An 18,020-nucleotide genomic window follows, 5' to 3' on the forward strand; every position below is an offset into this window, starting at 1 on the left:
GCAGTATCATGTCCTGTATCCGACTACTCCACAAACGTCAAGCAAGTAGTGCATTTTAAAAGGCTGTGATTCAGAGGGCAACTGCTCCCCCTCAGTTCTCCTCTGAGCCACAGCACTCCCATTAGCTTGAGCCTTTTGCTTTGCTGTTCTGGTGTGAGTCATGATTTCGATTTAATTTCAATAAAATTTCAATTTCAGTACAAAATTAAAACCCTAAACTTGTATCCCAACACAGTTATAACGCTATATTTATGTTTCAGTATCGAGTGTTATCTACGAAATCCCTTTATATAACTTCCGTATCAAGTTAAGTATTAATTATTTATTTTTCTAATTATTTATGTTACGTAACCTAAGTTGTTATATGTATAGTTAAAAGTACAATTTAATTGACAATGAAGTTCAACAAGATTAATAGATTTTACTGATTAATTGACTATATTATGTACTATACTATACTATATTAAACTTATGCTATCTAGTTCGAGATATTTTGTATCGCGTTACAATGGCGCAATTTAAGAACGGTCAACACATGGATTTGATACCCTTACCGATACTAAGTAATACATACAAAATCTCTAAGTTACTTTAAACAAGTATCGTAAATAGGAATATAAAGCTACTCTAGAAAATAAGTTAATATGCCAATTTAAGCTAATAAAACAGAAATAAATCAGAAAAAACTTCTCTGTTCCAGGAGCGGCAAAAAGCTACATCCGCCCAGGCTATTCTCGTTCTCTTCTTTCAATAGCGGTTGCATGGGGGGTTTAATATTTCTGGGATCGGGGTAGGGTTCACCACTGTGATCCTGGGGTGTTGGACTGTCTGTGTGTCGATAGTGAGGAACACATTATGAGTTTTAAATTATGTAATTTTGTTTTAAGTATCATTTCGTAATTTATTCGTATAAGGAGATTTGGGAAAGAAGAAATCCTACGGACTGAATAAAAAGTAATGCCTTTTTTATTTCTAAAACTGTATAGAATTAACCTGCCTGAGAACAAAAACCCTTCCCTTTACCCTCGATGGTAGTTACATCTTTAAATAAATCCCACATCAGTAGACTGCAATCACTGTCACATAGTGGTTCCTTTATCTACAAATTCCTAATGCATAAATAATCACTGCCGATAATCAGATCAAGAGTATTATCCCCTCTAGTTGCCCCTCGAACATGTTGCTATAGAAAAAAAATCCTATAAATCAATAAAAGCCTTGCTAGCATATGAGTGACCAATCCACAAGTTCCAGTCAATATCAGGAAAGTTAAAATCCCCGATTACAAGGCATTCTGATTTACTGACCCACTCTATTTCTCTGTACAATTGTTCATTGTACTCATCAGAGTCATTAAGCCTATAACACACTCGTACTCTCATTTTCCCTTTCGCAGTATTTATGTCACACCAAACTGACTCAGCATTGCACTGTCCACCAATGTCAACTGGATGCACTTTGTTAGATTTTGTCTTTCTTAACTAACAGCATAATCTCTCCTCCCTTCCTACCCTGTCTATCCTTTCTGTACACATTGTGCTCCCCAAATTACAATTCTGCACTGCTTATATTCGTGTGACACCATGTCTCTGATATTCCAACAATATCTGCCTTTGAGGCGCCTTCATAGCCAGGTGGCAGGAGCAGTAGTGCGTAGCACATGCTTCTTGATTAGACCACATCCTCCGTATTTCGGTCGAGCCCGTGACCACCAAATACGGAGGATGCGGAAAGGTCAGGGAACGACCAGAGCAATATGGCCTTAGTTGCTAATGCTCCTAAAAACCAACTAACAAACAATCTGCCTTTGATGCCTGATCAGCACTTCAAATTCATCAAATTTATTTACTATACTTATAGAATTGGTGTATATGCCAGTATACATGCACATGTTCTTACTCTTAGTTACCCTAAAACAGCCCATGTATTTATTTGTTCCATGATGGCTCCCAGTAGCTCCTGAAGTCCCCAGCAACTTGCTCTCAAGGCTGCTGCTCGTTACAATAGAAGCAGTGCAAGAATCGCTTTCGCCTCTGCCTGTGGGTACTGCTAATCTTTTATTCTCTGAATCCCCTCAAGCTAGCAGTTTTCTGACCCACCTAACACTGCCTCGATAGCATCAGCAAATATTCTTGCATCCTTTCTATTTAAGTGTATCGCATCCTTGTAGCAACCTCTCCTGTTAGCAACACAGACCACTGATTTGGGGTTATGGGTTTTTTGAATTCTGCTTAAACAGAGGTTTAAACAGGATTCAAATTGAAACTTAATAGGTTTGTGATATTTACTGCATGTACACTTTAAATTTTAATAAAAAATTAAAAACACTGTGTATTGTGCCTTTTATTTTCAAAAAACTAAAAAAAAATAAATAAAACTGCAATAAAATTTATTTAGACAAAACAGAAACATGTTTTATAGTCTGTTCCAGGTTAAACGACTTAAGTACATGAAATTTCAAACATTTGCATACTTCTCCTTATTATGTATATAAATATTATAAAAAAAAAAAAAAAAAAAATATATATATATATATATATACACAGTCGATTCCAGTTATTTGGGTTTTGGAACACATCGAGAATAGTGCATTTTGGTCCGATTAAGCAGCTGCCCCAATTATCCGAAGTTTCATGTAAAAAAAGTTTAAAATATATTGGACCCCCGCTTTACAATTGGTTCACTGTACAATCAAATCATGTTACGATGGAGTTACCATGATCAAGTACCATTCACTATATGATGTATAGTAAGCGCTGGTCATTGTGATCACGTTTGTGAATTGAATTTTAATTCTATTAAACAGCGATTCTAATTAGCGAAAATAGGAGGAATATTATCCACAGGCTATAAAAATAAAGTAAAGATATATTAAGCACAAATATATTAAGCACAAAATAAAGATATATTAAGCACGATTTACCCTTTATTAAATTACCAATTAAAAAATTAAATTATATGTGAAAATTGGAAGAATATACGTGATAATCGGAATAATTAATGTGTACTGTAATATGTACATATTAACTAGTTGACATTTCTGTTCACTGACATTTGTGGGTAGGGGTTAAAATTTAAAACAGTAAAAAGATAAGCAATCAATAACAAAGAACACAGCACACACAAATTGCAAGTAACACGATGTGTGGAAGTGAGAATGGAGTAACAAGTTACGAAGCTTTTAAAATAGGAATGAAGAGAAGATTCTGAAAATTAATTTTTTTATATGATTGAAGATTCCATGGAAGTGTAGACATATTTCACTATAATAACCCACAGAATTCCACCTGTTGGTATTATTGCAAATTCAATAAGATTGAGTTTACTGTCCATCCATTTATGATAGATTGCACTAACAGAAAAGCCGAATAAACTGGTGATTGCTAATTGTTTTTATTGTTTTATGGTTGTGACCTCCAGAAATCTGACTGAACCACATCAGAAGTAAGCGAAGTAAACCCTGGCTATTTTCTTGATTGGGTTCTGTTTTTTAAGATTTGCCCCAAATAAACGGCTGTCCTGATTAACCGGTAGCCCAAATAACCGGAATCCACTGACCTGTGCGTCAAAAACGCCCACGTAACGTGCAAAGGCCAACGCCGGCACTGTGGCAAAAACCTAGAAGTACAATATATAATATAAAGTGAGAGTAAAGTAAAATGAGATAAAACTTAAAGCAACAAGAGATAAAAGTAGTAATGGTAGTAACATAAATTGAAATATGAAAGAGCAAAATTATAAAATAATGAGGCAAAATCATAAAAATGTGTTAATAGATATATTAACACATTTTTATAATTTAGTAGTTATGTTGAAGATATATTGAAAGGGACTTTATCTAGGGCTAACCCTCTCAATATATCGGCCCATAATTAACGTCGCTAACTGTTTCTGTTGTCAACTGCCCACAAAACTAGGTTTGAATATATGTAAGATAGTATAATAGTAATAATATAGTACCAAAGTAGGTTAACTAATTTAGCAGTATTATAATATAAGGGCCGAAAGCTGATAATAAGCAAATTTAGTATGTAAGGTAATTTGGCAGTAATATGATATAAGGGCCAAATGTTGGTAATAAGCAGATTTTGATTAGTAGTTTACAGGCGAGATGACTATTAGCCCGACAGATAGCATAGTAGCATAAAGAATACAATAGAGCAAGAGTTCCATCCACTGTAGTTATATATTTATATTATCTATGTTGAATAGGCAGCATGGGCTAAAGGAAGGAGAACGGAAATAGGATAAAGAATAGCAATAGTACCTCAATCCCCCTCAAATTGCTCTAATAGTTCATGAGGTATGAAAAAACATAGGGTTATATAGTATATGGCTAAAAGTATAGAAAAAGGAAGAATACAATTGTGGGAAGAATACAATACGTGGGAAGAAACCAGGAGCGTAACTTCCCGTCCCTTAAAGAAAGGGATCCTGGTTTATGAGATAGGAAGATAGGAAGCTGAAGATATAATAAGGACTTAGCATAATGTAGATATGATGGACCAAATGGTTGATATATATATATATAGAACAAATTCCTGGTGAAAAATATGTATAAGTAAGTATGCTTACCACCGGTGAACATTAAGATAGAAAGACCGAGAAGTGGAGCACGTGTATTATTTATCCGATGCTGGTAGATGTGGGCGCCCTCTGGGTATGGGGGTTAGTGAAATAAAATCAGAAACCAAGCCAAAAAATGATGCCAAAAAACCGTAGTGCCCTTTGGAATCTAGGTGTAAGAACTAGCAAATTATATATATAATTTACACGTAATAGGTGGTGGTGTAAATGCAGAACGGTAGATGGTTCTCTGGAGAATAGAGCATATGGCAAATAGTAAATAGGAAAATAAGGCGATATAAAGAAATTTATTCCTACCCATGGAGCAAATGGTTTATGGAAAAGTGGCCCCCCGCATTTCGCCCCCAGTAGATAATGAGTAGGCTACAGAAATGTAAATACTGTACAGTCAACTCTCGATAACTTGAATTTTTATTCAAGTCCCAGTCTCTTTAGTAGAGATTTCCCATGTTAAACTCTCTCGATTACTCGAACTGAACTTCCAATAACTGTAACGTTTCCAAACAAATTTTCAAAATTACGTTCGTGTACAAATTGTCATGTAGCTTTTAAACTAATTTCTCCCCTTTTGTATGTCTTCAGGGTTCTCTTTCCATTGTGAAAGGATTAACTGGAACTGTTAATCCTTTCACAATGGAAAGAATACATACTCAACCACGAGGGCGATAGTCACGTGGTTAGTGACGGACATGGGGGAGGGAACAGTGACTAATCTTATAGGAGTCTTTTCAGTAACAAGTGAATCTTGTTCCGATTTGTCTAAAATTCAAACAATAAAAGTTCCTGCGTCTGGCTCTCCTCACATTTCGTGGAGCAGTCGACAGTACGCATTTGCTGTTTTTGCCGCCTCCACAGAGAAGTAAGATACAGAGTGCGCTCTTGCTCAATTCATCCCAGTGCCCTCACTTTCAGAACATGAAACTAACACGGCGATCTGTGGCCATCAAAACTCAGCGAGTAATAATGCACATGCCCAACGCTAAGTTGCTAACACATGGTTGCTTCTGTGTCTTGATTTCTAGTGTTCGTTAAACGTAGAAATTTTGTTTTAAGTAGTCTTTTTTTACTATTGTTATAATTATTTGTGTATTTATTTTTCTATTATTATAGTTATCTGCTGTCATGCACAGAAATAAGTGTTTCGTGTGAGATAAATCTGTAGTTCGATTGTACCGATTTCCGAAAGAACATTTAAGATAATTTTTCAGAATTGATAGAACCTGGAAATGTTTTTAAAAAAAAATACTGAATAGCTAATTAATAACTAATTAAACTAATTTATATGAATAGTGTATTGATATTAATCCAAGTAATAGTTTATGAAATAATTACATTATTCCATAAAAAAAAACTTCATGAAATATGTCATAACATCTTTACTGTTTCTGAAATCAAGTCAAGTCAGCCAGAACCTCACTGACAAAGTGAAAGAGTTATTTTTATGAATTAAATCAGCATGCTCTTTTTATACATATTACAGGACATTTCATGTGAAGATATTACTAATTCAATTTGCATTGGACTACACATAATTCAAATATCTTTCGTATGAAATGAAAAAATTCATAAATAAAAAGAATTTCAATTATATAGTGTTTTTTTTTTTTTTTTTTTTTTTTGTTATTGTAATGCTAACTCTATATAGAACTTTATATGTTCTATAGTATATTTATTCGTGTTTAAGTGGTTTAATATAGAGCTATCGTTGAGAATAATATTAGAGTTAGTTATATGTCCGAATATGGCATTAAGTATATGTAACAGTTTTTTGTGTGGGATTTTTGCGTAGCTGTCTTTGCATGAGGTGATAAATCTGAAACCTATCGGTGATTTGTGGAATTTAGGTATGCAGTATAGATAGGGAAATTTGGTGTTTGTGTTGGTTAAATTTATTTTTTTATGCATGGCCAAAATTTTCTTTGTGATAGTATTGCGGTTGTGGGTTATTCGTATGTATGTGGGGCTATTATTTAGTTCATTTAATAGTGTAGTTGTATAAAATTTTTTACATATAAAGCTGTAGTTGTTGGTGGCTTTGTCTATTGTGGTTATGATGAACCTTTTATGTAGCTTAGTTAATTGTTGCTTAATTGTGGTTAGATCGAAACATTTGGTGGGTATTGATTTGTTGTGAGTTGAAAATATCTGTTTTTCGATAGCTTGGTATGTACGTGTAAGCCAGATGTGGAATGCCTCTATAGGTATGTGGTGTTTATATGATAATTTTAAGCAAAAATGCATTAGATCGTCGTGTAATTGTTTATTAATCTTTTTGATGTTTCTGTTGGTAGTGGGTTTAAATTTGAAACCGTAAGATAGCAATTCACGTAAGTGTGGGTGATCTATGATACTGAGATTTCCAGTAATGATGTGTTTGTGGTGCTTATCCACGTAAACATGATACTGAGGCAAATGAAAAAAAAACATTCGGCCTCAGTATCACTCTTTATCTAAGTTACACGCAGTCTGCTTGTAGTTGCAAGCAGTAAGTCCGAATGGTTTGTTGTAATAGAATCTGGTGCAAATGTGTGCATTGTTAATAGGAAAATCATCTTTTTATTTATTGATGAATTTGTTTAAGAAGATATGATCTGTTGTAGCGTTACTGAATTTGATACTAATATATTCATTGGTGGCCATAGTGTTTTTACCAATCAAGAATTTAAAGATGTCCTTTAGTAGGTGGTTTAGGTGCGAATTGTTGTGGTTATAGGCAGTGTTGAATTTGGCTAATGCTCTGATTTTGCTATGTTTTAATCCAAAGATAATGTTATGAATATGTTTGATATGTATATTAGGAATATCCCAAGATACCAGCATATCTGTAAAGCTGCCAGTTTTTTTATTGGTGCGAGTTTTTTATTGGTACTTTTTACTTTTTTAGGTTTAGATGTGGGACTTTTAACCATTTGAAATAGATTGTAGACACAGGTGTCTTGTACATTATTGGTGTAGCAATGTCCGTTAAATTTACTGTTGAGTCCGTATGGATAGAGTATTTTATGTTTTAGTATGCTGATATTTTCTATTTCTAGCTTGGTGGTGTAGTTATTCTCTATGGCTAGGATAGTAATGGAGATGGAGATTATTGGTGCGAGTTTTTTATTGGTACTTTTTACTTTTTTAGGTTTAGATGTGGGACTTTTAACCATTTGAAATAGATTGTAGACACAGGTGTCTTGTACATTATTGGTGTAGCAATGTCCGTTAAATTTACTGTTGAGTCCGTATGGATAGAGTGTTTTATGTTTTAGTATGCTGATATTTTCTGTCTCTAGCTTGGTGGTGTAGTTATTCTCTATGGAGATATTATTAGAGATATTATTATAGTGATGGAGATATTATTAAAGCTAGTGTGTTTGGAAGTGTTGTAGTTCTGTCTTTTTGGTTGACAAAATTTTTTATGTGTGATCTATGTACATTAATTCTAATGTGTAATTCACCACCTGTTTGACCAATGTATTTGGCTTCACATTCTGTGCAGTTAATGAGGTAAACGACCCCACTAGTGTGGCAAAATGTTGGGGCGTGGACATTTGTGTGATGTTTAGTATTCATATATGGGCAAGTTTGGCATAGCTGGTTGTTGCAGGTATTGAATTTTAGGTGGTTATTAATAGGAATATTCTTAGTGTCAGGCTCAGTGATACAGGATATGACCTGTGGTTTTGTAGTTGTATCCGTGTGTGCAACATTGCCAGCCTCATGCACCTCCTGAGGGCTAAAAGCATTAGATGCTGTGTGCTAGTGGAGTAACTTGTCGATCACCCAGAGCCCCAGTGAAATCCGCGGTACAGTTTATCCTATGCGACCGACGTAGTATCTTGTTATTCTCAGTGGTGTAGTTGTGCATATTAATAGTACAATCCTAGTGCAAGATTCTCTAGGGTTAGCCTGGTGTGCCCGCACTAGTCAAAAGCATGTGTGAGATATTTTGGAGCACACGCTGTAGGTATACCGTATAGGCCTAAGTGTAGTTGTGTGTTACTATATAAGAAGAATCCTGGTAGATGCGTCACAGCTCAGGCATTCCCCTTAGTATATCTATATTAGGCGAAGAATTATTTGTAAATTTTAACATTATAGATAACTTATATAAAGTTGTTAATGAGATTAGCACCGATTAATGCCATCTAAGTAAAAGATTGTGCATTACATCGGTCTGTATTGATATGATAGAATATGGTAGAGTAAAAATATATCGGATTGGCAATGAGGTAGCAGGTTGAGTGAGATAAGGTGCAGTCTGTGAAAGACCTGTGCGTCAAAAACACCCAAGTAACGTGAAAAGGCCAACGCCGGCACTGTGGCAAAAACCTAGAAGTGCAATATGTAATATAAGGTGAGAGTAAAGCAAAATGAGATAAAACGTAAAGCAACAAGAGATAAAAGTAGTAATGGTAGTAACATAAATTGAAATTTGTTCTATATATATATATATATATATATATATATCAACCATTTGGTCCATCATATCTACATTATGCTAAGTCCTTATTATATCTTCAGCTTCCTATCTTCTGTTACAGTATATCTCCTACATCTTATACGATGTGATACTTATAACCATAAATCAGGATCCCTTTCTTTAAGGGACGGGAAGTTACTCCCGGTTTCTTCCCACGTACAATTGTATTCTTCCTTTTTCTATACTTTTAGCCATATACTGTATAACCCTACATTTTTTCATACCTCATGAACTATTACAGCAATTCGAGGGGGATTGAGGTACTATTGCTATTCTTTATCCTATTTCCGTTCTCCTTCTTTTAGCCCATGCTGCCTATTCAACATAGATAATATAAATATATAACTACAGTAGATGGAACTCTTGCTCTATTGTATTCTTTGTGCTACTATGCTATCTGTTGGGCTAATAGTCATCTCGCCTGTAAACTACTAATCAAAATCTGCTTATTACCAACATTTGGTCCTTATATCATATTACTGCCAAATTATCTTGCATACTAAATTTGCTTATTATCAGCTTTCGGCCCTTATATTATAATACAGTCCATTCCGGTTATTTGGGACACATCGGGACTAGTGCATTTTGGCCCGATTAAGCGGCTGCCCCAATTATCCGAAGTTTCACGTAAATGGTTAAAATAGTTAAAAATACAATGTAACCCCCCTTTTTTTACAGTTGGTTCACTGTACAATCAAATCACGTTACCACGAACTGAACATAGTAAAGTACCGTTCACTATACGATGTGCAGTAAGCGCCGGTCATTGCGATCACGTTTGTGAATTGAATTTTAATTCTATTAAACAGCGATTCTAATTAGCGAAAATAGGAGCAATATTATCCATAGGCTATAAAAGCAAAGATATATTAAGCACAGATTTACCCTTTATTACCTTACCAATTAAAAAATTAAATGATACGTGAAAATCGGAATAATTAATACGTACTGTACGTACATACGAACTAGTTGACATTTCTGTTCACTGACATTTGTGGGCGGGGAGAGGTTAAAATTTAAAACAGTAAAAAGATAAGCAATCAATAACAAAGAACACAGCACACACAAATTGCAAGTAACACAATACGCGCAAGTGAGTTACAAAGCTTTAAAAATAGGAATGAAGAGAAGAATCTGAAAATTAATTTTTTTATATGATTTAAGATTTCATGGAAGTGTAAACACATTTCACATTATAACCGACAGAATTCCAGCTGTCGATATTATCGCAAATTCAGTAGGATCGATAAATAAACAGGTAAATAAAAATAAGTATAAATAAAAATAAACAGGCCCAATAAACAGGTGACTGCTAATTGTTTTTATTGTTTTATGGTTGTGACCTCCAGAATTTCGACCGAACCACATGGTACCGTCGGAGACAATCATAGGGTAATCTCCAGTGCTGTGGTCTCCTGCCCCGATTAAACGGCATGCTGTCCCAATTAAGCGAAGTAAACCCTGGCTATTTTCTCGATCGGTTTCTGTTTTTTAAGATTTTCCCCAAATAAACGGCTGCCCCGATTAACCGGTGGCCCAAATAACCGGAATCCACTGTACTGCTAAATTACTTAACCTACTTTGGTACTATATTATTACTATTATACTATCTTACATATATTCATGCCGGCGCCTCCATAGCCTGGCGGGAAGGAGCAGCAGTGCATAGCACACGCTTCTTGATTAGACCGGGGTTCGAGCCTGTCACCACCAAATACGGAGGATGCGGAAAGGTCAGGGAATGACCACCGCATATCCCGGAGCAATATGGTCTTAGTTGCTAATGCTCCTAAAAACCAAATAACAACAACAACAACAACAACAACAAATATTCAAACCTAGTTTTGCGGGCAGTTCACAACAGAAACAGATAGCGACGTTAATTGTGGGCCGATATATTGAGAGGGTTAGCCCTAGATAAAGTCCCTTTCAATATATCTACTAACCCATAATTAACACATTTTTATAATTTTGCCTCATTATTTTATAATTTTGCCTCATTTTATAATTTTGCTCTATCATATTTCAATTTATGTTACTACCATTACTACTTTTACGTTTTATCTCATTTTGCTTCACTGTCACCTTATATTACATATTGTACTTCTAGGTTTTTGCCACAGTGCCGGCGTTGGCCTATGCACGTTACTTAGGCATTTTTGACACACAGGTCTTTCGCAGACTGCACCTTATCTCACTCAACCTGCTACCTCATTGCCAATCCGATATATTTTTACTCTACCATATTCTATCATATCTAGAACATATATATATATATATATATATATATATATATTTGGTACTATTAAAACATTCAAGTATGAATAAGTTCTCACACCTTTTCATTGTTTTTATCAGTGTTTTCATTTTCAATGCCTTGTTAGTTGTTAAGAATTGTAACAGACATTTTCACCTCCATCAGAAAATCATTTGTGTCACTAGAAAATAATAAATAAATAAATAAATAAATATAATCTTTATTGTGTACAAAGAATGTATACAATTTACCCTTCACGGCAGGAATGCCAGGGGCTTCACATTGGCTGGTGTACAAAGGCCTTGAGGACAGGGCCCACATCGAGGTTCGGGTTCATCCCCCAGGGCCAATAATATAATACGTTTCAGTTAAATTATTCACAATATTCATAAGAATGTTATACAGTATTTTTGACATTATATACAATATTACACAGATATCCTATTTAAATTTATTATATTGCGACATTACTGTGCAGTTTGCCTGGATGAGAGTAGGTCATCAAGAATCTCCCTCCGGTATTTGCGGTCCTTGACAAATTTGTAGAGGTCGCCTTCGATTGCTTGGACTGTGATAAGCATCTGCTTGGGGAGAAAGCGGTCGCTAAGGGCTAGTCTGTTATGGTTGGATATAAGTGTTGGAGATGATCTCAGTCCGGGTTGAGGGATCCTCCAGCTGCACAGTTCCCATATGCTTGGCTCTGAGATTATTCCAGTGGTCATTTTGACAGTTAGGGTGAGGCGTCTTTCCATTATAAGGTTTGGCAGTCGTGCAAAGTTCAGTGCAGTTGCCATCGCAGTTGTTCTTTGCTGGGGTGGACGATGATGTTTATGTGTGACCCAACGAAGGAGCCAGTATTCGGAGGAGTACACACGCTTGATATTCGTGGGGGCTGCAGATGCCCATATTTCTGAGGCGTATAACACGACGGAGTATACAGAGGTGTATACGTACCGCCGAGTCACATCCAGATCCTTAACGTGAAGTAGTTGTTGTTTGGTAATCCACCGCATTTTGGAGAATTTTGTTATGAGCTTGCCAATGTGGGGCTTGAAGGTCAGTTTGCAATCGAAAACTACTCCCAAGTCTGTATGTGTATTTACCACTGGAAGGAGAATGCCATTTAGAGAAACTTGGACTTCAGTGGGTTGGTGCTTCAACGAAAAGACAATTTGGGCTGATTTTGCAGGATTAATAAGTAGTCCAAATTGATGGAGATAGGATTCTAAATCGTGTAGCTTTCGATTGATCTTTTCAGTAATTTTTGAGATATGTTCCCCCGGGTTAATCTGGGTGTGTAACTTAATATCGTCAGCATAGCAAATTATATCTTCTCTCTCTTGAACAAACGGAATAATGACTGCAGTAAATAATGCTCCGGAGAGGACTCCGCCTTGGGGAACTCCTGCAGTGATTTTTCTTGAGATTATCTCTTGTTCTGCTGTAAGAACAATGATTCTATCTGATAGCAGGGTTGTTATAAACCACAACAAGTCACCTTTTATATGGAAGTAATTTTCTAGGAGGTGAACGAGTGAGGGAATGTTGATTGAGTCGAAGGCGGCTTCCAGGTCGACATACGTAACGGCAAGTTCTGCTTTGGCTTCTAGTGCACTGAGAATGGTGCTGGTTATGGAAGTTAAATTGGTGACTGTGGATCTTCCGGGAATGGCATAGTGAATTTGTGGGGGTTTGTGAGGCATGATTTGATTTGTGATGGTTGAAAGTAATGCCTTCTCCATAAGTTTCAAGAAGCTGGAAGAGCGAGAGATTGGCCTGAACTGTTTAATGAGGGATGCAGATTGGCATTTAGGATGTGGTCTCACAGCATATCTGTTCCAGAGAGGGGGGAAGTAGTGCTGCGTTAAGATACGGTTAAAAATTGAGAGTAGTGGATCGATGATAAACGTGCTGAGACACTTGATCATGAATTGTGGCACGAGGTCAGGGCCTGCGGTTGCGGTGGGTGGCAATCCATTTATAGCAGTTATAAGCTGCTTCCTGATGATGCTAACGGTGGCGAGAATATCCGTAGGGATGTTGTTGACAGGTAAGTTGGCTGGATATGTCGGGGCCACCTTGTTCGAGAACCGTGCAATGTGGTCCATCCACAGTTCAAGATCCAGTGTTTTAGGGATTCCTGTATGCCGAGAGTCGTAAAATGGTTTGCCTTTATGTAGGGTTGCTTTTAGATGCTCTTTGATTGCAGATGATTTCTGGCGGTTGAACACTGCCCTTGCTCTGGAGAAGGCAATCCGATCTTGTACAGCGCCTGACTCTTTCCATTTCTTATGCAGATTTTGTTTTTCGTGGAAGGTTTCGTTCAGTGGAGGCGTCCACCAAGCTCTTGAACGGGGAGTGATGTAGACAGTCCTTGTCGCTCCGTAGTTGGCAATGGTCCGGATCCACCTGGTCATGAGGTCCACAGCCAACTGGAGATCGCAATTGTTGAGAACTTCCCAAGGGATGGAGGATGCGGCTTCGAGACATCGTGGTGGATCAATGAATTTGGGGGATGTTATTTCTTTTTTCTTTTTTGGGCCTTGAATATTGAAGTTAGGTGCGGCTAAGTGCAGGAGTATGGCAATGGGTTCGTGATCGGATTGAAAGAGATCGTGAGGGTTGTCTAAGAGGTCGCATGGTGCTGAGGAGAATACCAAATCTAAGAGATTGGGTCCTCTCGTGGGGTGGCAGTTGAGAAGGCTGATACCCATTGACTCCATACTGCTAACGAGTATCCTACTAAGATGTGCGAGAGTAGGTGGAAGATTGAAATCTCCACAAACAATGTGCTTAGCAGAGGCGTGGAGGTGATTCACTAGCCAATGGATTACATCTTCAATGATATCACTGTTTGGACCTGGTGGAATATATACTGTTGCTGTCTATCAAGTAGGTGTTAAGCTTGAGGGACACCATGGCAGCTTCAAATACAAGGGATTGGCTTACCACAGAATGTACCAATGAAAAGAGGGTGGTATTGTAGAGTATTGCGACTCCCCCTCCTCTACGATCCACTCTAGAGGAGCAGAGCATCTGGTAACCAGCCTGAGGTGCACAGGCAATTGAGTCCTGGCCATTCCCAAGCCACGTTTCAGCGATACAGAGGACATCCAGGGTTTTCGAGAGTAGAAGCTGTTCGACAGTGTTTAGCTTGTTACAGATACTTCTTGCATTTTGAAAGACAATTCGAATGGTGGTAGCCTTAGCAATCGGAGTTCGTACAGGTGGCAGGTTTCTTTTTTGGGGCCGCATTGGTCTATTGTGCGTTGTGATATGTACAGGGATATTAGAGACAGGTTTGCAGCCTTGGGAATTGACATCATAAACGGCTGGTAGTTGGATTGATTGATATGTGGACATATTGTTTCCTATAGTAGTTTTGTTCTCAGTAGATTCATTTGAATTCTTCTGTGTTTCTATGGCTTGGCAGCTTGGTAGTTTTAATTGCTATTGTATTTGTTGATGATTTTGGTGGTTTATTGCAGTTCTTGGTGTCTGGTCTAGGAAGGGTTTGACGAGAGTTCCAGGGGGCCATAATCTCTGGGTGGCAGGTAAGGATGAAAGATGCGTAAGTTGGGTACCTAGTTCTTCTCTGTCTCACATCAATATTTATACTGTGACGTTCTGCAAACATGGCCTTAATGCTGCCTGGTTTAGTAGTTGGTTCCAGTCGAGAAACAAAGATTTGCCCGCGAGTCTGGACCGCTGTGATATTGTACGAATATGAGTGATTCCCCTTAATGGAGTGTTGTGTGCCACCTGTTTTTCCCTTTTGTCTTCCACGTTCCATATTCTGATGGGTTGAATATATGATCCCGGTTTCTTTTGAGTGAACCTGTTGATCGGAGAAAAGAGACTTGGGCAGGGAGTGCATGCAGTTTGTAAGCCTTGCTGGTGGGATCTTTTGGATTTTATGATCGTCTTTTTGGCTGGTGACTACTTCTGCCAATGTGGGTATTAATGGACTCTTTCCAGTTTGAATTGTCTGCTCTAACATTTTAGGTTTGGTATTATTTAGGGTCGATACTGTAGAGGGGGCCACTTGAGAGGTCTTTGAGCGGCTATCTCCGGTGATGTTAGATGCAGGTTTGGTAGAGTTATCTTCACTGAAATCTGCATCTTTCCTGTTCAGTTGATTAGTGGGTTGTTCTCTTTGGCTATTTTGAAGGTTGGGTTCTGTGGTAGAAGGCTGGTTCACTACAGTGAATTTATTTGCAACTACTTGTGCCTTGAGTTGTTGTATTTCTTCAAGTAGGCTTGAGTTTTGGGCTTTGATTTGCTTAATCTCATTAATAAGCGTATTCAGCTGCGTGTTTATGAGCATTACATAATCATCACTTATCTGCAGGCAGTTTTCCCTGTGCATCAAAGTTGTTACCGTTTGGGTGCACTTTGTGGCCGAGGTAGCTACATCATATATGACTCCTCCAGGGCGTCGTGGAACGGCTGTGTGTTGCAACAGAGACGTGGAGGTAGCGCTGTCGTCTGTGGGGGAATGATTGTCGCCATCGGCGATTTGTATCTGCTGATCGGAAGTTTCCGGTGTGGTGCTTATGCTGGGGTGTGGTAGGATGGCTTTATTTTTCTGTGCGGATGATGTAGTTTCGGTTGATGTGCAGGGTATCTCAGTAGGTTGGGGAGGTGCCCTTGATGCACCGTTGAGGGAGTCACTGTCCGGTATTTCCTTGCAAGAAATACATGAAAAATTGCGTCTCCGTTGCTTGTTCATCTTTTTTAAATCAATTTTGAGGCATGATCCACAAAACGTAGCGTAGCACGTAACACAAATAATGCATAGGTCAGTGTTTAATTTGCATAATTTACATTCAGCTGTGATGAAGACTTCATTTAACTCGGTCATATTTGGATGTCTGATGGGAAATGCTCGTGTTTGAAGGTTTAAAGGTTTAACCGGCTAAATTAGTGGTACAGTATTTAGTTCAGAAAGCTTGTCACCGACTTTAGGAATGCAGTTAATCTGTTTCCGGGGGAGGGGGTGAATTTCCAGGAATTAGTAATTGACGCGTATCGCCAGGGCAACTGATCGCAAGTACTGTACTGTACTAACCTACAGCAGTGGAATCTGACCTTGATCTGTAGCCGGCAGCGGTAAGTGGTGCTGGTCAATTTTCCGAGCGTTAATACAGCTTGATCATGTCCGATTATGAGATTCTGTAATATGAAAAGGAACTGCAGATAATAAATACCTGGCCGCCTTGGTCGCCTTGAAGTTGGTGTCTTCTTCTTCAGAGTCACTTGAGGATTATAACGATACTTAAATCACCTTATAAACTTAGGCATAACTTCATTAATTTTAATGTTTACTGAGAGCAACACACATACGTGACCGTACGGTCTGGCGCCACCGACTATATAAGATATAGTCGGCTAAAACTCATCCTTTAGACATTGTAACTTGTAGCAATTCAAACTTTCAGTAGGAGTTTCCTTAACCAAAAATTTCTGGTTCACGTGTTACTCCATAAAACTTTTAGACCTTATTTTTGAAGCAGAAACCATTTTAATAGTGTGAGGATGACACACACAACTTAGAATCACTGTAATGATAGATGAAGAAAGACAATATAACATGTACTGATGGCTTTGTTGCTGGTTGTGACATGAGAACCTTACTGTGGCCACTTCTGGATGTTTCTAGCCACACTTCATATACACATGTGTATGTGTACAGACAGGATCTTTCCAAAAAAGATCCTGACTTTTTTGAGTATTAGTGTTGCTTGAAGTAGTACTAATTCATGTAATTTTCTTGGTTTCTGGAGAATCAGTGTATTAATTATAATAATGCATTGTAGGTTCAAATGGAAGTGACAGCACGGTTTGTTCAAGACCAACTCAAGGGAAATTCAGTAACTGAGCTGCAAATAAAGTTTATCAAAAGATTGGAAGATGCAGTTCCACCTGGTGAAGATTAAGTAGAGTCAGTCTTTTGAAAATGATTATATTCTGGAAAGCAGTGTAAATTTCATGTGTAAATTAATTATGTTCATAAAGCATGTAAATTGCATTTTTCTTACTGATTTATGTTGATAAGTAAGTTCCTGATCTTTTAGTTAATGCTATCAAACTTGTCGTGTGTAGAATATAAAATATATGATATTAATTTTTTAAAAATGTATTTTCTCCTTGAGTATGTGCATCATATGTTTCCTAAGCTATTTATTACAAAAATAGCATTGTTTCTCTTAACATTGTATAGTGCTCTACAGTTTTGTAAAGTTGCAGCATATAATTTTATAATATTGATTTTCAGTAAGATGGTACAAGATATTTCATCTGTCTTGCATATATTTTTAGTCAAAACCAAATACATTCATTCCTTAAATTAGTAATAAATTATGCTCCAAAGCCCCTTTCTTAACTTCAGTCATCTTAAATCAGAATAATTTTCACTATAGGAAAATAATGTAATTAGCAGTAGTTGAGTGCCTAAGCTTGCAAATGATGTATTTAACCTATAAAGTACTATGTATTGTAGTATTTTAAATAATATTAAAGAGCACAGACATTCATATACCATAAAAATTAATGCATCATCCAAATAAAGTAGAAAATAAGTAAAATAACAGTGAACAATTAGTTGATTTTAATTAGAAAAGTGAATAGAAGTTCTTGGATATCTCACACTCTATTATGGAGTCAGCTGAGTCATCTTTTAAAATAGGGACTTCTTGAACAGCAGAG

The 18,020-nt window shown here is 37.1% G+C and overlaps 1 protein-coding gene across 1 annotated transcript in view; it reads left to right on the forward strand.

Moving 5' to 3' along the window:
• LOC150088219 (trafficking protein particle complex subunit 3-like) overlaps positions 1 to 17,564 on the forward strand; it is a 57,533-nt gene extending 39,969 nt beyond the window's left edge. Inside the window, exon 5 of the mRNA XM_090370633.1 lies at positions 17,132 to 17,564. Within this exon, the coding sequence (XP_090226759.1) occupies positions 17,132 to 17,251 (120 nt within the window). The 3' untranslated portion in view covers positions 17,252 to 17,564. The remainder of the gene's footprint in view (positions 1 to 17,131) is intronic.
• Positions 17,565 to 18,020: the final 456 nt, after the last annotated feature.

Source organism: Mastigoproctus giganteus, chromosome 3, assembly GCF_048544385.1.
Source record: "Mastigoproctus giganteus isolate SK-2022 chromosome 3, ASM4854438v1, whole genome shotgun sequence".
NCBI lineage: Eukaryota > Metazoa > Arthropoda > Arachnida > Uropygi > Thelyphonidae > Mastigoproctus > Mastigoproctus giganteus.